Genomic DNA, 22,464 nt, shown 5'->3' on the forward strand with positions numbered 1-22,464 from the left:
CCTACTTTGTAATGTTGAAAACGTTATGGCACTCTCTCTAACTTTTTCAACAAATTCACGCCATTCTTCACATCAGAGTATAGTTGCCTTTGGTACTCTATAAATTTGGCATAATGGTGCGTCCAGTATACGAGACTGCAGCTGGATGCACCATTATGCAAAATTTTTTTTGCCTTTGGTACTCTATAAATTTGGCATAATGGTGCATCCAGTTACAAGACTGTAGCTGGATGCACCATTATGCCAAAAAAATTTAATACCTTCACGCGTCGAAATAAGCGTCGAAAGTTTCCCGCATCCATCGAAAACAGAGTCTAAATGATAGTCAAAATAGCAGTCAAAATAACCGTTGAAATAGTAGTCGGAATGTTAGTCAAAATAATCGTTGAAAAGGACGTAATGCATGGTAAAATTATTTTTTTCGACTCTTGTTTCGACGCTTATTTCGGTGTCTATTTCGACGTTTCTATTTGGACGCTTTTTCGACGGGTATTTCAACGTTTAGGGGATTTTCAGGTTAGTTCTAAAGCATCGAAAAAAGCATGGATAATGGCCCCACCTCTTGTAGTTAGTGAAGGCAAGCCTGAGCATAAACTTTGTGTAGATCACTTCAACATGTGAGTTGTACTCATGTATCATTCATAGCAATAATGGATTACCATAAGAAATGGTCCTCTTCTCTTAACATTTCTTCCTACGCATGAATATGTAAGAGAGAAGAGGAAGAGAACCATCAATTTTTACAAATAAGTCTATCAATGTGCGTTTCATATTAGCTACTTAGCTAGTGTTTTTTTATTATCTAGACTTTCTAATTTGTTATAATTTCCCTATATTATAATTTTGCATCGAATTTCTTTTTCTCCTCATGTAATAGAATTTCACGAAATCACAATAAATAATATTTTAGAGAATTTCTTGTTTAACATTTCCTTTGTACCATTTGTTGTATGTAGGTTTAACATTATTTTTAAAGGTGTAATTAAAGAGGTAAGCCTATTTATTTTATTATTTGGCATGTTTTCATACCTTTTGGAGGATTTTTTATTTCCTGTAATCTTTGGAAGAGACCTAGGGATCTTTATGCATAGAACTCTTTATGCACATGCGAGCTCTTTATGTGTAGAGCTTATTGTGCATCATTAAGATCTCTTGATTAGAGTCTTTGATGCAAAATTAAGACCTATATTCTTAGCACAGATTTCCTTATCTACATGTTATGAAATAATATTGATAGGAGAAAGCTACAATATTTTTTTTAAAAAAAGGTAGGAGGGATATCTCCTCATCACCAACAATGAGGTGGATGTGGGATAACCTAGACAATAAACCAATGAGGTGCGCATCAACATTTAAGACAGAAGAGGAAGAGAACAATCAATTTCTACAAACAATTATATCAATATGTTGCGTATTAGTTGTTAAGCTAGTGTATTTTTATTATATGGACTTTCTAATTTGTTCTTATTTCCTTGTAATATAATTTCACATGGAATATCTAATTTTTTCTCATTCTCATGTATAGAATTTCACAGAAGCACCAATAAATAATATTTTAGAGAATTTCTTGTTATCCATTTCCTTTGTACCATTTGTTGTATGTAGGATTAACATTAAATTTCTTTATGTGCACTTAAAAAGGTACGTCTATTATTTTGCATGTTATCGTACCCTCGGGAAGATTTTTTATTTCTTGTTATCTTTGAAAGAGAGCTAGAGATCTTTATGCATAGAACTCTTTATGCACATGAGAGCTCTTTATGTGTATAACCTGTTATACATCATTAAGAGCTCTACAATTAGAGACCTTTATGCATAATGAAGAGCACTTTTCTTAATATAGATTTCCTTATCTAAATTTTATAAATCATTTTGACAAGAGAAAGGCACAAGAAATAAAAAATAATGTTGGAAGGAGGGATATGCCCTCATCAACAACAATGAGGTGGGTGTGGGGTAATCTAGAAAATCTACCAATGTGTGTTCTACATCTAGGTGGTAAGCTAGTACACTTTAGTTATACGGATTTTTTACTCCCATATGTAATAAAAATTCACAACTCCACCAAAAAAACATCGTCTATGAGAATTTCTTGTTAACCATTTGTTGTATGTAGGTTTGACATTTGCTATTGAAGTATGCCTATTTAATTTATTTTTTGGCATGTTATTTGTACCCTTGGGAAGACTTTGTATTTCTTGTTTGATAACAACAATTTTGGCATGTTATGTATACGCTTGGGATTTTTTTTTCTTGTTTTCTATGCATGAGATTTATTTATACATAGAGCTAATTATGGACGAGATATCTATATGTGTATATTTATTATGCATAATTAAGGGCTCTATTCATAGAGTGTTTTATACATAATGGAAAGCTACTTGTTTAACATAGATTTATTTTTCTACATGTTATAAACCCATCTTCATGAGAGCAAGTGACAAGAAATAAAAAATTATCTCCTACTTTATTAATTGGAACATTATTCCACTCTGGATGATTTGGGAATTTCTTATTTGGTTGTATTGTGCCTATGCATAGCTTATGCATTAGGATTATATATAGCTTATGAATAAGCAATAAATTATGTCCTGCTACTTTATTATTTGGCACAGTATTGCACCCTCGATGCCTTGGGAATTTCTTATCTTGTTGTATTGTGCCTATATATAGCTATGTATAACTTATGCATAGGTTATGCAACATGAATTAGGATAAGCAAAGACTTATGCTTCAGGCTCTTAAGCATAAGCCTTATGCATGTATTAGCCTTATGATTTAGGTTATTTCGCATAAGCCGTATGGATTTTTCATTAGCCCTATGCATTAGGCTTATATATAAGCCTTATGCATGCATGTATAGACTATGTATAAACATTTATGCATTTGCATTTTGGTATGCATAAGCCTTAATCATTTGCATTAGGGTATGCATTGGGCTTCTAGAAAGATTATTCATATACTTACGCATTATACTTGTATAAGGATTATACGTGCTTTAATGCATGCATTAGGCTATGCTTTAGGCATATTTTCAAAGAGGTATTCTTATGCATGAGGATTTGAAATATAAATTGGATGCATTCTTGTAGGCATGTTCTATCAACATATCCAGGATAAATTGGATGCATTATACTAGTCATGTCTACATTCAGTAATGATGAGTATACTATGAGAATCATCTTAAAATCTTCTTTATTTGAAAGATAATATGGATGCATTATCCTAGCCATTTTCTCAACATGTCTGCATTTCCATTTGTAGCGCTACTCTTCATCAAGAATTAATGCTAGTTCCTTTCTATACAATATGCATGAAAGTAACACATGTCAATAGAAATAATTGTAAAGTATGACATGTGGTAGGATTTCCTAAAATGCAACCTTAGTGTAAACCTATGAATAAGGGGCTTAGTAGAAAATGTGGAAGGAAACACATAAGTTCAACATAAGGGTATTTATTTTCTTATGGACTTCAAAAAGCTTCAACATAAGGGGCTTTATTTTCTTAGTTCTAAATAGAAGGAGTACTTTATGAACTCAAATTTGTAACATAGGTGTATCTGGAGCCTATAACAATCCATAGGTATGGAGTTATTCAATTTTCCCTTGAATTCCTTAGACAAGGAGTTGTTCACTTTTCCCTTGAAGTTCAGGGTAAAAAATAAGATACCACGAAAATAGTATAAGTATAGATGGGTTAGCGAATCATTTATATATGAACCTAAAACTTTAAAAACATGACAATATCAAGGCCCCTCTAAAGGCCCTATTTTCTAGTGAAATAGCATGACAATATCAAAGGCCCCTCTAAAATAGCCCCTATTTTTTTTCCTTGTTGAATTCATGTGCAATATGGGCTTTGTACGTATTGACCTTCTCGAGAGCTATGGGATCTATAATTCCATAGAACACAAGCATAGGAAAGACTTCAAACAACATCAAGACAAGGGTGAAAAATAGAAACATGTGAAAAGCACTCAGCTCTCAGTATTCTTCTGTATAGGAGATGGAATTGGATCCTATTCCTTATAAGAGAGATGTTAGTAAATTAAAATGGTTCTGAAAGTTCAAATTTCAAAAGATTTGTGTTTCTTTTTTTAAAAGAAAAGGAGTTCTTCATCATTCCTTTACTCTAGTAGTATCTCAAACGTTGCCTTTTGGTACATTCAGACTTTTGGTGTAGCCTTTTGGGACACCTTAGCACTCTTCTACTCATTAGCACACCAAAACAAAGGTCGATTCTTAATCTAATGATAAATTGGACACATATCAAGCACCCATGGGAAAATGAGAATTTCCCAAGCATTATGGTATTTTCTAGAGCATAGAATTAGTATAGCTATTGCTAGGGAAAAACCATACATACAAGGGGTTTGTAAATTCAGAAAGTAAACATGTCTCATATACGGAAAGGGTATTTTAGCATCTCAAAAATTACAAAAGGGATATATCTAAGATAATATCCATAGGTAATGCGCATGCTGTATGGGCTTCTTACTGCATATTGACACCCTCAAGAGCTGTGGTGTCTACAGTTGAGAGAGACAAAAGTGTATGATCATAGCAAATGCGCATGCTCAAGAGATGTGGTGTCTACAGGTGAGAGACACAAAAGCGTGTCATCATCATAGCTTATGGAACTCTCTCCTAAAAAGAGAGGCCTACTTTTAATTTGATACGGAAATGCATAGACTAAGGTATCTCCTAAAAAGAGAGGCCTACTTTTAGTTTGATACGGAAATGTATAGACTAAGGTATCTCCTAAAAAAAAAAAGAGGCCTACTTTTACTAAGGTATCCTAAGGATAATGCAAAAGAACTCGAGAAAGAAATCTTGAGCACGGAACTTCCGGAGCAGCAGCGAAGGCATCTTATAAAGTTCATCTCCGTCATGGCCTGCCCATCTTTTGTAATCGTGGTGGTGGGAGAATATATATAATTGAGAGCATGGCGGACGTGTGTGTCCTCTTGTGAAAGGGACGTTGAACTAGGTGGAGACTTGTATAAATTAAGCATGGGTGCGGGTGGTCTTCATTAATTTCGCAGAAAGTATCCCAGCCGTCTTCAAGCTCAGCAAGCACAATTACACTTACTGCACTCATGGCTTCTTACGACGAGGAGCTGAAATTCGAGGTGGTGGTGAAGCACCCGGTAACACGTGTGTGGAAGGCACTGGTGGAGGAGGCCCACGTGACTGTCGTGGCTGCGCTGCCGGAGCATTTCGAATGCGCGGAGGTGGTGGAAGGGGCGGCGGGTGAAGCAGGCAGCGTTTGGCTGGTGAAAGTAGCCAACAAATCAAGTAAGTACACGCTTAGAGCAGGCGGTGGGGTGTGGTTTGCGTCTAATTAAGTTAAAATGTTCATATGACTGGGACGATATTATTGTTCTGGCGCAGCTCTAGTCCAACACGGCTTCACGTGGGCTAAGGTGAAGTACGAGGAGATTGACAGCGCCGGACTTGTGGCCAAGCTGAGGCTGGTGGAAGGAGGAACGCTTGGGAAGCTGTGGCACTCGTTCACCCACACCATCAAGGTGGTGGCGGACGCCTGTCACCCCCACCACGCTGTGGTGCAACACACCCTCCAATTCCAGAGGATCGGAGAGCACCACTTCCACCATAGTTACAAAGAGGCGGCCATCCGCACCACCCGCTCCACGGAAGCCTACCTCACCGCCAACCCCAACTTCGGCGGCTGCGCTACCAACTAAAATGTTCTACCCACCATGAAGTCCTCACACCATGGATGGCATGAAGCTTATAGCGCACACGCATGGCTGTGAATATTATATACTTAAATAAAGGATTTCTGGTTTATGTGTCATCTCTATTCCTTTCGGCATGATGCCCCGCCCTCTCCCCCTACATAATGGTTGACTTCCATATCAATCAATCAATCACTAATGGTTTCGGTGGATTGCAATAGTCATAAAATCTAGAATCTAAAGGCTTCATGATTGTTTTTTTATAGGTGGATTGCACTAGTCACACAAGTTAATTAGATTGGAGAGGAAAGAACATGCTCTAAAGTTTAGAGGATCCATGATGGTGCTACAGGCTTTGAAGAAACAATTCAGCACCACCTAATAGCTGGAGCTCCCCAAGGAGAAAAAGAAGAATAAAAACTATTAGGAAGCAATGACATGTTGACGACAACTACTTACACAGTTGCCTAAACAAGGGATGACGCACGAAACTCAAAATAAGAGTGTTTCTTATTCCCTTTTTCCTAAGGTTATATATAAAAATAAGAAGGGAAAGAAAGAAACAGACTAAAGGGTCATCCACCCCATGTGCATGTATGTGTGTGTGTGTGTGTGTGTGTGTGTGTGAGAGAGAGAGAGAGAGAGAGAGAGAGAGAGAGAAAGAGAGAGAGAGGGAGGGCAGGCTAAAACGACCGATGAGACCAATGATGTTACAATCAAGTGGCTAGTGTAGTGGGATAAACAGAGGATAATGGAACATAAAATTAGATAGAAAGCATAAACTATGTCGAGAATAATGTCATGTCGAATACACCAAAGGACATTAAATGCATAGATATAAACTCTTGATAGGATTGCAAATATTAGGCCAGCCCTGACCGGAAAGAGGGTTGAGAGCTCTTGTATACTCCACCCAACCACACCAACTACATGGCCACTCAAGCTATCCTTAGACACCTTTTTGCTATTCTAGGCTACCGGGCCGCACTTAGCCAACTGCCCCTTAACTGTTTGTGAACACTACCTTAGTGCGCTCCACCACGTGTCCTCTAGCTTGGCCATGCTGGCTACCACCACTGAGCCCCGCACATGCCTTGTCCAGACGGTTGAGCTCTCTAGGCTCCCAAAACTACTGCTGTCATGACATTACTCCCCCCTTAAGAGGAGTTTTTCTCCTCAAAAACAAGATTTGGGAACCTTTCTGAGTGTGCGTACCTTTTCCCAAAGTAGAACCTTCTTCTGGTCTATCCTTCCACTTGACTAAACACTCCTGTTGTACACAGAGTGTCAAGTTCTTTTCTCTTGGAACTCCAAGACTTTTTCTAGTTCGTGTGGTAAGGATGGGGGTTCCATAAGTTCTACTAGGGTCTCGAGACTGACGCGATTATCGTCATCTCCCAATTTTTTTCTTCAATCTATGGACGTGAAAAACTAGATGAACTTTAGAGCTTTTTGGCAAAGCTAACTTATAAGTAACACTAGGTACTTTTTGAAGCATTGTGACACTACAAGGAAAAGTGAATGTAGGCGTGTTTATAGATGCGTTTTGACAACGTGGTTTAAAATGTTATGGGCGCATTTATCATCGCGTCTAAAATCGTGTCTACCGAAGTGCGTCTATAAGTGCCTCTATAAGCATGTCTATAGACGCGCTTATAGACACGGGTATAGATGCGCTTATAGAATCCATTATAGACGCATATATAGACGCCCTCTGGAATTTATAAAAATTTCCAGACAGCTGCCTGTGCAGATGTACAACTGTATTTTCTCCACATATAGTTGTATTTTCTGCGCCCGACTTGTGGCCAAGCTGAGGCTGGTGGAAGGAGGAACGCTTTGGAAGCTATGGCACTCATTCACTCACACCATAAAGGTGGCGGCGGACGCCTGACACCCCCACCATGCTGTGGTGCAACACACCCTCCAATTCCAGAGGATCGGAGAGCACCACTTCCACCATAGTTAAAAAGAGGCGGCCATCCCCACCACCCGCTCCACGGAAGCCTACCTTACCACCAACCCCAACTTCAGCAGCGCGGCTGCGCTACCAAGTAAAATGTTCTACCCACCATGAAGTCCTCACACCATGGATGGCATGATGCTTATAGCGCACACGCATGGCTGTGAATATTATATACTTAAATAAAGGATTTTTGGTTTATGTATCATCTCTATTCCTTTTGGCATGATGCCCCGCTCTCTCCCCATACATAATGGTTGACTTCCATATCAATCAACCAATCACTAATGGTTTCGGTGGATTGCAATAGTCATAAAATCTAGAATTTAAAGGCTTCATGATTGTTGTTTTATAGGTGGATTGCACTAGTCCAGTTAGTTAGATTGTAAAGGAAAGAACATGCTCTAAAGTTTAGAGGATCCATGATGGTGCTACAGGCTTTGAAACAATTAAGCACCACCTAGCTGGAGCTCCTCAAGGAGAAAAGAATAAAAACTATTAGCAAGAAGCAATGACATGTTGACACCATCATAGTGACAACTACTCACACAGTTACCTAAACAAGGGATGACGCACGAATCTCAAAAGAGGACTATTTCTTAATTCCCTTTTTCCTAAGGTTATATATAAAAATAAGAAGGGAAAGAAAGAAATAGACTAAAGGGTCATCCACCCCATGTGCGTGTGTGTGTGGGGGGGTGTATGTGTGTGTGTGTGTGTGTGTGTGTGTGTGTGCGTGCGCGTGTGTGTGTGTGTGAGAGAGAGAGAGAGGGGGGGTACAGGCGAACGATAAGACCAATGATGTTACAATCAATGTGACTAATGTAGTGGGATATCTAGAGAAGATCCCCTATAACCTAAACAGAGGATAATGGAACATAAAATTAGATAGAAACCATAAAGTATGTCTTGAATAATGTCATGTCGAATACACCAAAGGACATTAAATGCATAGCATATAAACTCTTAATAGGATTCCAAATATTAAGTCGGCCCCGACTGCTAGAGGCTTGAGAGCTCCTGTATACTCCACCCAACCGCCCCAAACTACAAGGCCACTCAAGCTATCCTTAGACACTTTTTTGCTATTCTAGGCTACCAGGCCACACTTAGCCAACGGCAATTATCAATGGCAACGTGGTTTTGGATAATGTTGGGCAAGAGATGAAGAGCCGCATTCGTGAGCTTTGCCACATTGTCTTTGCAAATGACTTTATGACTTTATGGCCAAAGTTGGATAAACACAAGAAAGATAGAGTCATAAATCAAATCAAGGATGAGTACAAGCCGGCCGCCGGTAGTAGTGATGTCGTTCCCATAAGGTGGATAAAGGACCACATGGTGGATGTCGTGAAACATTGGCGGGGAGATGTGACTAGGAGAGTGAAGGCAGGGGGTGAGAAGACTTGGTACATGAGAACCGAGGATTGGAATGAGGAGAAGCAAAAGCATGCTCGAAATCCCCAACGCTACAAGCAATAAGAGGATGCGGCCAAAGCCCGAATGGAGAGCGTAGGAAGCTCTCACCTTGGAAGCGGCGGTTGGGATGCATTCCATGTCTACTTTGTAAGTTTCAACATTTATCTTGTATGTGTCATTTGATGTTATGTCTACTTTGTAAGTATCAATGCTTATCTTGTTGTGTTGGTACTTTTAGAATCAAGTGGTTGGTTGGCCGGCCACGGGAGAAGAGGAGGACATTGCTCGCCGCCGCCATAACACATCCTTTCTTTTGGAGAAGCTTGAGTGAGAAGGCGCCAACCTCAATTGGGGGTGCATTGTAGATATGGTAAGTGCGGCAAGCCTTAACCTTATGATCTGTATACTTTCTTTGCCTTGTCATGTTAGATCATTGTTTTGGTATACCAAAAAAAGCGTCTTGTATGGTTTTAGCAGGGACCAATGCCTGATCCTAAGTGATAGCTCCGCATGGAGTGGCCTTGACCATGTCTTTCCCCTTATACATACACATTTTGGTTAGCTCACATCTTTGTTTGAGCTTGTATGCAAATTTTGGCTTATCTCGTCAGAGCTTGATATGTAAATTTCACATCTTGCAATATAATTTGGCCATTGTTTGCACTTGTGTGAATTGTTTACCTACTTTGTAATGTTGAAAACGTTATGGCACTCTCTCTAACTTTTTCAACAAATTCACGCCATTCTTCACATCAGAGTATAGTTGCCTTTGGTACTCTATAAATTTGGCATAATGGTGCATCCAGTATACGAGACTGCAGCTGGATGCACCATTATGCAAAATTTTTTTTGCCTTTGGTACTCTATAAATTTGGCATAATGGTGCATCCAGTTACAAGACTGTAGCTGGATGCACCATTATGCCAAAAAAATTTAATACCTTCACGCGTCGAAATAAGCGTCGAAAGTTTCCCGCATCCATCGAAAACAGAGTCTAAATGATAGTCAAAATAGCAGTCAAAATAACCGTTGAAATAGTAGTCGGAATGTTAGTCAAAATAATCGTTGAAAAGGACGTAATGCATGGTAAAATTATTTTTTTCGACTCTTGTTTCGACGCTTATTTCGGTGTCTATTTCGACGTTTCTATTTGGACGCTTTTTTCGACGGGTATTTCAACGTTTAGGGGATTTTCAGGTTAGTTCTAAAGCATCGAAAAAAGCATGGATAATGGCCCCACCTCTTGTAGTTAGTGAAGGCAAGCCTGAGCATAAACTTTGTGTAGATCACTTCAACATGTGAGTTGTACTCATGTATCATTCATAGCAATAATGGATTACCATAAGAAATGGTCCTCTTCTCTTAACATTTCTTCCTACGCATGAATATGTAAGAGAGAAGAGGAAGAGAACCATCAATTTTTACAAATAAGTCTATCAATGTGCGTTTCATATTAGCTACTTAGCTAGTGTTTTTTTATTATCTAGACTTTCTAATTTGTTATAATTTCCCTATATTATAATTTTGCATCGAATTTCTTTTTCTCCTCATGTAATAGAATTTCACGAAATCACAATAAATAATATTTTAGAGAATTTCTTGTTTAACATTTCCTTTGTACCATTTGTTGTATGTAGGTTTAACATTATTTTTAAAGGTGTAATTAAAGAGGTAAGCCTATTTATTTTATTATTTGGCATGTTTTCATACCTTTTGGAGGATTTTTTATTTCCTGTAATCTTTGGAAGAGACCTAGGGATCTTTATGCATAGAACTCTTTATGCACATGCGAGCTCTTTATGTGTAGAGCTTATTGTGCATCATTAAGATCTCTTGATTAGAGTCTTTGATGCAAAATTAAGACCTATATTCTTAGCACAGATTTCCTTATCTACATGTTATGAAATAATATTGATAGGAGAAAGCTACAATATTTTTTTTAAAAAAAGGTAGGAGGGATATCTCCTCATCACCAACAATGAGGTGGATGTGGGATAACCTAGACAATAAACCAATGAGGTGCGCATCAACATTTAAGACAGAAGAGGAAGAGAACAATCAATTTCTACAAACAATTATATCAATATGTTGCGTATTAGTTGTTAAGCTAGTGTATTTTTATTATATGGACTTTCTAATTTGTTCTTATTTCCTTGTAATATAATTTCACATGGAATATCTAATTTTTTCTCATTCTCATGTATAGAATTTCACAGAAGCACCAATAAATAATATTTTAGAGAATTTCTTGTTATCCATTTCCTTTGTACCATTTGTTGTATGTAGGATTAACATTAAATTTCTTTATGTGCACTTAAAAAGGTACGTCTATTATTTTGCATGTTATCGTACCCTCGGGAAGATTTTTTATTTCTTGTTATCTTTGGAAGAGAGCTAGAGATCTTTATGCATAGAACTCTTTATGCACATGAGAGCTCTTTATGTGTATAACCTGTTATACATCATTAAGAGCTCTACAATTAGAGACCTTTATGCATAATGAAGAGCACTTTTCTTAATATAGATTTCCTTATCTAAATTTTATAAATCATTTTGACAAGAGAAAGGCACAAGAAATAAAAAATAATGTTGGAAGGAGGGATATGCCCTCATCAACAACAATGAGGTGGGTGTGGGGTAATCTAGAAAATCTACCAATGTGTGTTCTACATCTAGGTGGTAAGCTAGTACACTTTAGTTATACGGATTTTTTACTCCCATATGTAATAAAAATTCACAACTCCACCAAAAAAACATCGTCTATGAGAATTTCTTGTTAACCATTTGTTGTATGTAGGTTTGACATTTGCTATTGAAGTATGCCTATTTAATTTATTTTTTGGCATGTTATTTGTACCCTTGGGAAGACTTTGTATTTCTTGTTTGATAACAACAATTTTGGCATGTTATGTATACGCTTGGGATTTTTTTTCCTTGTTTTCTATGCATGAGATTTATTTATACATAGAGCTAATTATGGACGAGATATCTATATGTGTATATTTATTATGCATAATTAAGGGCTCTATTCATAGAGTGTTTTATACATAATGGAAAGCTACTTGTTTAACATAGATTTATTTTTCTACATGTTATAAACCCATCTTCATGAGAGCAAGTGACAAGAAATAAAAAATTATCTCCTACTTTATTAATTGGAACATTATTCCACTCTGGATGATTTGGGAATTTCTTATTTGGTTGTATTGTGCCTATGCATAGCTTATGCATTAGGATTATATATAGCTTATGAATAAGCAATAAATTATGTCCTGCTACTTTATTATTTGGCACAGTATTGCACCCTCGATGCCTTGGGAATTTCTTATCTTGTTGTATTGTGCCTATATATAGCTATGTATAACTTATGCATAGGTTATGCAACATGAATTAGGATAAGCAAAGACTTATGCTTCAGGCTCTTAAGCATAAGCCTTATGCATGTATTAGCCTTATGATTTAGGTTATTTCGCATAAGCCGTATGGATTTTTCATTAGCCCTATGCATTAGGCTTATATATAAGCCTTATGCATGCATGTATAGACTATGTATAAACATTTATGCATTTGCATTTTGGTATGCATAAGCCTTAATCATTTGCATTAGGGTATGCATTGGGCTTCTAGAAAGATTATTCATATACTTACGCATTATACTTGTATAAGGATTATACGTGCTTTAATGCATGCATTAGGCTATGCTTTAGGCATATTTTCAAAGAGGTATTCTTATGCATGAGGATTTGAAATATAAATTGGATGCATTCTTGTAGGCATGTTCTATCAACATATCCAGGATAAATTGGATGCATTATACTAGTCATGTCTACATTCAGTAATGATGAGTATACTATGAGAATCATCTTAAAATCTTCTTTATTTGAAAGATAATATGGATGCATTATCCTAGCCATTTTCTCAACATGTCTGCATTTCCATTTGTAGCGCTACTCTTCATCAAGAATTAATGCTAGTTCCTTTCTATACAATATGCATGAAAGTAACACATGTCAATAGAAATAATTGTAAAGTATGACATGTGGTAGGATTTCCTAAAATGCAACCTTAGTGTAAACCTATGAATAAGGGGCTTAGTAGAAAATGTGGAAGGAAACACATAAGTTCAACATAAGGGTATTTATTTTCTTATGGACTTCAAAAAGCTTCAACATAAGGGGCTTTATTTTCTTAGTTCTAAATAGAAGGAGTACTTTATGAACTCAAATTTGTAACATAGGTGTATCTGGAGCCTATAACAATCCATAGGTATGGAGTTATTCAATTTTCCCTTGAATTCCTTAGACAAGGAGTTGTTCACTTTTCCCTTGAAGTTCAGGGTAAAAAATAAGATACCACGAAAATAGTATAAGTATAGATGGGTTAGCGAATCATTTATATATGAACCTAAAACTTTAAAAACATGACAATATCAAGGCCCCTCTAAAGGCCCTATTTTCTAGTGAAATAGCATGACAATATCAAAGGCCCCTCTAAAATAGCCCCTATTTTTTTTCCTTGTTGAATTCATGTGCAATATGGGCTTTGTACGTATTGACCTTCTCGAGAGCTATGGGATCTATAATTCCATAGAACACAAGCATAGGAAAGACTTCAAACAACATCAAGACAAGGGTGAAAAATAGAAACATGTGAAAAGCACTCAGCTCTCAGTATTCTTCTGTATAGGAGATGGAATTGGATCCCTATTCCTTATAAGAGAGATGTTAGTAAATTAAAATGGTTCTGAAAGTTCAAATTTCAAAAGATTTGTGTTTCTTTTTTTAAAAGAAAAGGAGTTCTTCATCATTCCTTTACTCTAGTAGTATCTCAAACGTTGCCTTTTGGTACATTCAGACTTTTGGTGTAGCCTTTTGGGACACCTTAGCACTCTTCTACTCATTAGCACACCAAAACAAAGGTCGATTCTTAATCTAATGATAAATTGGACACATGTCAAGCACCCATGGGAAAATGAGAATTTCCCAAGCATTATGGTATTTTCTAGAGCATAGAATTAGTATAGCTATTGCTAGGGAAAAACCATACATACAAAGGGGTTTGTAAATTCAGAAAGTAAACATGTCTCATATACGGAAAGGGTATTTTAGCATCTCAAAAATTACAAAAGGGATATATCTAAGATAATATCCATAGGTAATGCGCATGCTGTATGGGCTTCTTACTGCATATTGACACCCTCAAGAGCTGTGGTGTCTACAGTTGAGAGAGACAAAAGTGTATGATCATAGCAAATGCGCATGCTCAAGAGATGTGGTGTCTACAGGTGAGAGACACAAAAGCGTGTCATCATCATAGCTTATGGAACTCTCTCCTAAAAAGAGAGGCCTACTTTTAATTTGATACGGAAATGCATAGACTAAGGTATCTCCTAAAAAGAGAGGCCTACTTTTAGTTTGATACGGAAATGTATAGACTAAGGTATCTCCTAAAAAAAAAAAGAGGCCTACTTTTACTAAGGTATCCTAAGGATAATGCAAAAGAACTCGAGAAAGAAATCTTGAGCACGGAACTTCCGGAGCAGCAGCGAAGGCATCTTATAAAGTTCATCTCCGTCATGGCCTGCCCATCTTTTGTAATCGTGGTGGTGGGAGAATATATATAATTGAGAGCATGGCGGACGTGTGTGTCCTCTTGTGAAAGGGACGTTGAACTAGGTGGAGACTTGTATAAATTAAGCATGGGTGCGGGTGGTCTTCATTAATTTCGCAGAAAGTATCCCAGCCGTCTTCAAGCTCAGCAAGCACAATTACACTTACTGCACTCATGGCTTCTTACGACGAGGAGCTGAAATTCGAGGTGGTGGTGAAGCACCCGGTAACACGTGTGTGGAAGGCACTGGTGGAGGAGGCCCACGTGACCGTCGTGGCTGCGCTGCCGGAGCATTTCGAATGCGCGGAGGTGGTGGAAGGGGCGGCGGGTGAAGCAGGCAGCGTTTGGCTGGTGAAAGTAGCCAACAAATCAAGTAAGTACACGCTTAGAGCAGGCGGTGGGGTGTGGTTTGCGTCTAATTAAGTTAAAATGTTCATATGACTGGGACGATATTATTGTTCTGGCGCAGCTCTAGTCCAACACGGCTTCACGTGGGCTAAGGTGAAGTACGAGGAGATTGACAGCGCCGGACTTGTGGCCAAGCTGAGGCTGGTGGAAGGAGGAACGCTTGGGAAGCTGTGGCACTCGTTCACCCACACCATCAAGGTGGTGGCGGACGCCTGTCACCCCCACCACGCTGTGGTGCAACACACCCTCCAATTCCAGAGGATCGGAGAGCACCACTTCCACCATAGTTACAAAGAGGCGGCCATCCGCACCACCCGCTCCACGGAAGCCTACCTCACCGCCAACCCCAACTTCGGCGGCTGCGCTACCAACTAAAATGTTCTACCCACCATGAAGTCCTCACACCATGGATGGCATGAAGCTTATAGCGCACACGCATGGCTGTGAATATTATATACTTAAATAAAGGATTTCTGGTTTATGTGTCATCTCTATTCCTTTCGGCATGATGCCCCGCCCTCTCCCCCTACGTAATGGTTGACTTCCATATCAATCAATCAATCACTAATGGTTTCGGTGGATTGCAATAGTCATAAAATCTAGAATCTAAAGGCTTCATGATTGTTTTTTTATAGGTGGATTGCACTAGTCACACAAGTTAATTAGATTGGAGAGGAAAGAACATGCTCTAAAGTTTAGAGGATCCATGATGGTGCTACAGGCTTTGAAGAAACAATTCAGCACCACCTAATAGCTGGAGCTCCCCAAGGAGAAAAAGAAGAATAAAAACTATTAGGAAGCAATGACATGTTGACGACAACTACTTACACAGTTGCCTAAACAAGGGATGACGCACGAAACTCAAAATAAGAGTGTTTCTTATTCCCTTTTTCCTAAGGTTATATATAAAAATAAGAAGGGAAAGAAAGAAACAGACTAAAGGGTCATCCACCCCATGTGCGTGTATGTGTGTGTGTGTGTGTGTGTGTGTGTGTGTGTGTGAGAGAGAGAGAGAGAGAGAGAGAGAGAGAGAGAGAGAGAGAGAAAGAGAGAGAGAGGGAGGGCAGGCTAAAACGACCGATGAGACCAATGATGTTACAATCAAGTGGCTAGTGTAGTGGGATAAACAGAGGATAATGGAACATAAAATTAGATAGAAAGCATAAACTATGTCGAGAATAATGTCATGTCGAATACACCAAAGGACATTAAATGCATAGATATAAACTCTTGATAGGATTGCAAATATTAGGCCAGCCCTGACCGGAAAGAGGGTTGAGAGCTCTTGTATACTCCACCCAACCACACCAACTACATGGCCACTCAAGCTATCCTTAGACACCTTTTTGCTATTCTAGGCTACCGGGCCACACTTAGCCAACTGCCCCTTAACTGTTTGTGAACACTACCTTAGTGCGCTCCACCACGTGTCCTCTAGCTTGGCCATGCTGGCTACCACCACTGAGCCCCGCACATGCCTTGTCCAGACGGTTGAGCTCTCTAGGCTCCCAAAACTACTGCTGTCATGACATTACTCCCCCCTTAAGAGGAGTTTTTCTCCTCAAAAACAAGATTTGGGAACCTTTCTGAGTGTGCGTACCTTTTCCCAAAGTAGAACCTTCTTCTGGTCTATCCTTCCACTTGACTAAACACTCCTGTTGTACACAGAGTGTCAAGTTCTTTTCTCTTGGAAATCCAAGACTTTTTCTAGTTCGTGTGGTAAGGATGGGGGTTCCATAAGTTCTACTAGGGTCTCTAGACTGACGCGATTATCGTCATCTCCCAATTTTTTTCTTCAGTCTATGGACGTGAAAAACTAGATGAACTTTAGAGCTTTTTGGCAAAGCTAACTTATAAGTAACACTAGGTACTTTTTGAAGCATTGTGACACTACAAGGAAAAGCGAATGTAGGCGTGTTTATGGATGCGTTTTGACAACGTGGTTTAAAATGTTATGGGCGCATTTATCATCGCGTCTAAAATCGTGTCTACCGAAGTGCGTCTATAAGTGCCTCTATAAGCATGTCTATAGACGCGCTTATAGACACGGGTATAGATGCGCTTATAGAATCCATTATAGACGCATATATAGACGCCCTCTGGAATTTATAAAAATTTCCAGACAGGTGCCTGTGCAGATGTACAGCTGTATTTTCTCCACATGTAGTTGTATTTTCTGCGCCCGACTTGTGGCCAAGATGAGGCTGGTGGAAGGAGGAACGCTTGGGAAGCTATGGCACTCATTCACTCACACCATAAAGGTGGCGGCGGACGCCTGACACCCCCACCATGCTGTGGTGCAACACACCCTCCAATTCCAGAGGATCGGAGAGCACCACTTCCACCATAGTTAAAAAGAGGCATCCATCCCCACCACCCGCTCCACGGAAGCCTACCTTACCGCCAACCAGCAGCGCGGCTGCGCTACCAAGTAAAATGTTCTACCCACCATGAAGTCCTCACACCATGGATGGCATGATGCTTATAGCGCACACGCATGGCTGTGAATATTATATACTTAAATAAAGGATTTCTGGTTTATGTATCATCTCTATTCCTTTTGGCATGATGCCCCGCTCTCTCCCCATACATAATGGTTGACTTCCATATCAATCAACCAATCACTAATGGTTTCGGTGGATTGCAATAGTCATAAAATCTAGAATTTAAAGGCTTCATGATTGTTGTTTTATAGGTGGATTGCACTAGTCCAGTTATTTAGATTGTAAAGGAAAGAACATGCTCTAAAGTTTAGAGGATCCATGATGGTGCTACAGGCTTTGAAACAATTAAGCACCACCTAGCTGGAGCTCCTCAAGGAGAAAAGAATAAAAACTATTAGCAAGAAGCAATGACATGTTGACACCATCATAGTGACAACTACTCACACAGTTACCTAAACAAGGGATGACGCACGAATCTCAAAAGAGGACTATTTCTTAATTCCCTTTTTCCTAAGGTTATATATAAAAATAAGAAGGGAAAGAAAGAAATAGACTAAAGGGTCATCCACCCCATGTGCGTGTGTGTGTGGGGGGGGGTGTATGTGTGTGTGTGTGTGTGTGTGTGTGTGTGTGTGTGTGTGTGCGTGCGCGTGTGTGTGTGTGAGAGAGAGAGAGAGAGGGGGGGGTACAGGCGAACGATAAGACCAATGATGTTACAATCAATGTGACTAATGTAGTGGGATATCTAGAGAAGATCCCCTATAACCTAAACAGAGGATAATGGAACATAAAATTAGATAGAAACCATAAAGTATGTCTTGAATAATGTCATGTCGAATACACCAAAGGACATTAAATGCATAGCATATAAACTCTTAATAGGATTCCAAATATTAAGTCGGCCCCGACTGCTAGAGGCTTGAGAGCTCCTGTATACTCCACCCAACCGCCCCAAACTACAAGGCCACTCAAGCTATCCTTAGACACTTTTTTGCTATTCTACGCTACCAGGCCACACTTAGCCAACGGCAATTATCAATGGCAACGTGGTTTTGGATAATGTTGGGCAAGACATGAAGAGCCACATTCGTGAGCTTTGCCACATTGTCTTTGCAAATGACTTTATGACTTTATGGCCAAAGTTGGATAAACACAAGAAAGATAGAGTCATAAATCAAATCAAGGATGAGTACAAGCCGGCCGTCGGTAGTAGTGATGTCGTTCCCATAAGGTGGATAAAGGACCACATGGTGGATGTCATGAAACATTGGCGGGGAGATGTGACTAGGAGAGTGAAGGCAGGGGGTGAGAAGACTTGGTACATGAGAACCGAGGATTGGAATGAGGAGAAGCAAAAGCATGCTCGAAATCCCCAACGCTACAAGCAATAAGAGGATGCGGCCAAAGCCCGAATGGAGAGCGTAGGAAGCTCTCACCTTGGAAGCGGCGGTTGGGATGCATTCCATGTCCACTTTGTAAGTTTCAACATTTATCTTGTATGTGTCATTTGATGTTATGTCTACTTTGTAAGTATCAATGCTTATCTTGTTGTGTTGGTACTTTTAGAATCAAGTGGTTGGTTGGCCGGCCACGGGAGAAGAGGAGGACATTGCTCGCCGCCGCCATAACACATCCTTTCTTTTGGAGAAGCTTGAGTGAGAAGGCGCCAACCTCAATTGGGGGTGCATTGTAGATATGGTAAGTGCGGCAAGCCTTAACCTTATGATCTGTATACTTTCTTTGCCTTGTCATGTTAGATCATTGTTTTGGTATACCAAAAAAAAGCGTCTTGTATGGTTTTAGCAGGGACCAATGCCTGATCCTAAGTGATAGCTCCGCATGGAGTGGCCTTGACCATGTCTTTCCCCTTATACATACACATTTTGGTTAGCTCACATCTTTGTTTGAGCTTGTATGCAAATTTTCTCGTCAGAGCTTGATATGTAAATTTCACATCTTGCAATATAATTTGGCCGTTGTTTGCACTTGTGTGAATTGTGTACCTACTTTGTAATGTTGAAAACGTTATGGCACTCTCTCTAACTTTTTCAACAAATTCACGCCATTCTTCACATCAGAGTATAGTTGCCTTTGGTACTCTATAAATTTGGCATAATGGTGCATCCAGTATACAAGACTGCAGCTGGATGCACCATTATGCCAAATTTTTTTTGCCTTTGGTACTCTATAAATTTGGCATAATGGTGCATCCGGTTACAAGACTGTAGCTGGATGCACCATTATGCCAAAAAAAATTTAATACCTTCACGCGTCGAAATAAGCGTCGAAAGTTTCCCGCATCCATCGAAAACAGAGTCTAAATGCTAGTCAAAATAGCAGTCAAAATAACCGTTGAAATAGTAGTCGGAATGTTAGTCAAAATAATCGTTGAAAAGGACGTAATGCATGGTAAAATTATTTTTTTTGACTCTTGTTTCGACGCTTATTTCGGCGTCTATTTCGACGTTTCTATTTGGATGCTTTTTTCGACGGGTATTTCAACGTTTAGGGGATTTTCAGGTTAGTGCTAAAGCATCGAAAAAAGCGTGGATAATGGCCCCACCTCTTGTAGTTAGTGAAGGCAAGCTTGAGCATAAACTTTGTGTAGATCACTTCAACATGTGAGTTGTACTCATGTATCATTCATAGCAATAATGGATTACCATAAGAAATGGTCCTCTTCTCTTAACATTTCTTCCTACGCATGAACATGTAAGAGAGAAGAGGAAGAGAACCATCAATTTTTACAAATAAGTCTATCAATGTGCGTTTCATATTAGCTACTTAGCTAGTGTTTTCTTATTATCTAGACTTTCTAATTTGTTATAATTTCCCTATATTATAATTTTGCGTCAAATTTTTTTTTCTCCTCATGTAATAGAATTTCACGAAATCACAATAAATAATATTTTAGAGAATTTCTTGTTTAACATTTCCTTTGTACCATTTGTTGTATGTAGGTTTAACATTATTTTTAAAGGTGTAATTAAAGAGGTAAGCCTATTTATTTTATTATTTGGCATGTTTTCATACCTTTTGGAGGATTTTTTATTTCCTATAATCTTTGGAAGAGACCTATGGATCTTTATGCATAGAACTCTTTATGCACATGCGAGCTCTTTATGTGTAGAGCTTATTGTGCATCATTAAGATCTCTTGATTAGAGTCTTTGATGCAAAATTAAGACCTATGTTCTTAGCACAGATTTCCTTATCTACATGTTATGAAATAATATTGATAGGAGAAAGCTACAATATTTTTTTTTTTAAAAGGTAGGAGGGATATCTCCTCATCACCAACAATGAGGTGGATGTGGGATAACCTAGACAATAAACCAATGAGGTGCGCATCAACATTTAAGACAAAAGAGGAAGAGAACAATCAATTTCTACAAACAATTATATCAATATGTTGCGTATTAGTTGTTAAGCTAGTGTATTTTTATTATATGGACTTTCTAATTTGTTCTTATTTCCTTGTAATATAATTTCACATGGAATATCTAATTTTTTCTCATTCTCATGTATAGAATTTCACAGAAGCACCAATAAATAATATTTTAGAGAATTTCTTGTTATCCATTTCCTTTGTACCATTTGTTGTATGTAGGATTAACATTAAATTTCTTTATGTGCACTTAAAAAGGTACGTCTATTATTTTGCATGTTATCGTACCCTCGGGAAGATTTTTTATTTCTTGTTATCTTTGGAAGAGAGCTAGAGATCTTTATGCATAGAACTCTTTATGCACATGAGAGCTCTTTATGTGTATAACCTGTTATACATCATTAAGAGCTCTACAATTAGAGACCTTTATGCATAATGAAGAGCACTTTTCTTAATATAGATTTCCTTATCTAAATTTTATAAATCATTTTGACAAGAGAAAGGCACAAGAAATAAAAAATAATGTTGGTAGGAGGGATATGCCCTCATCAACAACAATGAGGTGGGTGTGGGGTAATCTAGAAAATCTACCAATGTGTGTTCTACATCTAGGTGGTAAGCTAGTACACTTTAGTTATACGGATTTTTTACTCCCATATGTAATAAAAATTCACAACTCCACCAAAAAAACATCGTCTATGAGAATTTCTTGTTAACCATTTGTTGTATGTAGGTTTGACATTTGCTATTGAAGTATGCCTATTTAATTTATTTTTTGGCATGTTATTTGTACCCTTGGGAAGACTTTGTATTTCTTGTTTGATAACAACAATTTTGGCATGTTATTTATACGCTTGGGATTTTTTTTTCTTGTTTTCTATGCATGAGATTTATTTATACATAGAGCTAATTATGGACGAGATATCTATATGTGTATATTTATTATGCATAATTAAGGGCTCTATTCATAGAGTGTTTTATACATAATGGAAAGCTACTTGTTTAACATAGATTTATTTTTCTACATGTTATAAACCCATCTTCATGAGAGCAAGTGACAAGAAATAAAAAATTATCTCCTACTTTATTAATTGGAACATTATTCCACTCTGGATGATTTGGGAATTTCTTATTTGGTTGTATTGTGCCTATGCATAGCTTATGCATTAGGATTATATATAGCTTATGAATAAGCAATAAATTATGTCCTGCTACTTTATTATTTGGCACAGTATTGTATTGTGCCTATATATAGCTATGTATAACTTATGCATAGGTTATGCAACATGAATTAGGATATGCAAAGACTTATGCTTCAGGCTCTTAAGCATAAGCCTTATGCATGTATTAGCCTTATGATTTAGGTTATTTCGCATAAGCCGTATGGATTTTTCATTAGCCCTATGCATTAGGCTTATATATAAGCCTTATGCATGCATGTATAGACTATGTATAAACATTTATGCATTTGCATTTTGGTATGCATAAGCCTTAATCATTTGCATTAGGGTATGCATTGGGCTTCTAGA

At 38.3% G+C, this 22,464-nt stretch overlaps 2 protein-coding genes and 2 long non-coding RNA genes across 4 annotated transcripts; all 4 read left to right on the top strand.

Moving 5' to 3' along the window:
- Positions 1-5,027: 5,027 nt before the first annotated feature.
- Positions 5,028-5,823, top strand: LOC147608794 (major strawberry allergen Fra a 1.06-like). Its single transcript, XM_086788379.1, has 2 exons — positions 5,028-5,300; positions 5,397-5,823. Exons 1-2 carry the CDS (start codon positions 5,102-5,104, stop codon positions 5,708-5,710), a joined length of 513 nt encoding a protein of 170 aa, XP_086644505.1. The 5' UTR covers positions 5,028-5,101; the 3' UTR covers positions 5,711-5,823.
- A 2,492-nt stretch (positions 5,824-8,315) lies between these two features.
- Positions 8,316-9,731, top strand: LOC147608795 (uncharacterized). The gene is made up of 3 exons (XR_015264389.1): positions 8,316-9,233; positions 9,325-9,456; positions 9,564-9,731. It is a non-coding gene; the product is annotated as an uncharacterized LOC147608795 (long non-coding RNA).
- A 5,064-nt stretch (positions 9,732-14,795) lies between these two features.
- On the top strand, positions 14,796-15,592 carry LOC147608796 (major strawberry allergen Fra a 1.06-like). The gene is made up of 2 exons (XM_086788203.1): positions 14,796-15,069; positions 15,166-15,592. Exons 1-2 carry the CDS (start codon positions 14,871-14,873, stop codon positions 15,477-15,479), a joined length of 513 nt encoding a protein of 170 aa, XP_086644329.1. The 5' UTR covers positions 14,796-14,870; the 3' UTR covers positions 15,480-15,592.
- Positions 15,593-18,766: 3,174 nt separating this feature from the next.
- On the top strand, positions 18,767-19,466 carry LOC147608797 (uncharacterized). The gene is made up of 3 exons (XR_015264304.1): positions 18,767-19,023; positions 19,115-19,246; positions 19,355-19,466. It is a non-coding gene; the product is annotated as an uncharacterized LOC147608797 (long non-coding RNA).
- The last annotated feature ends 2,998 nt before the right edge of the window (positions 19,467-22,464 follow it).

The sequence above is a fragment of the Cibotium barometz genome, chromosome 52, assembly GCF_041138505.1.
Source record: "Cibotium barometz isolate CiBa-2024 chromosome 52, ASM4113850v1, whole genome shotgun sequence".
Taxonomy (NCBI): domain Eukaryota; kingdom Viridiplantae; phylum Streptophyta; class Polypodiopsida; order Cyatheales; family Cibotiaceae; genus Cibotium; species Cibotium barometz.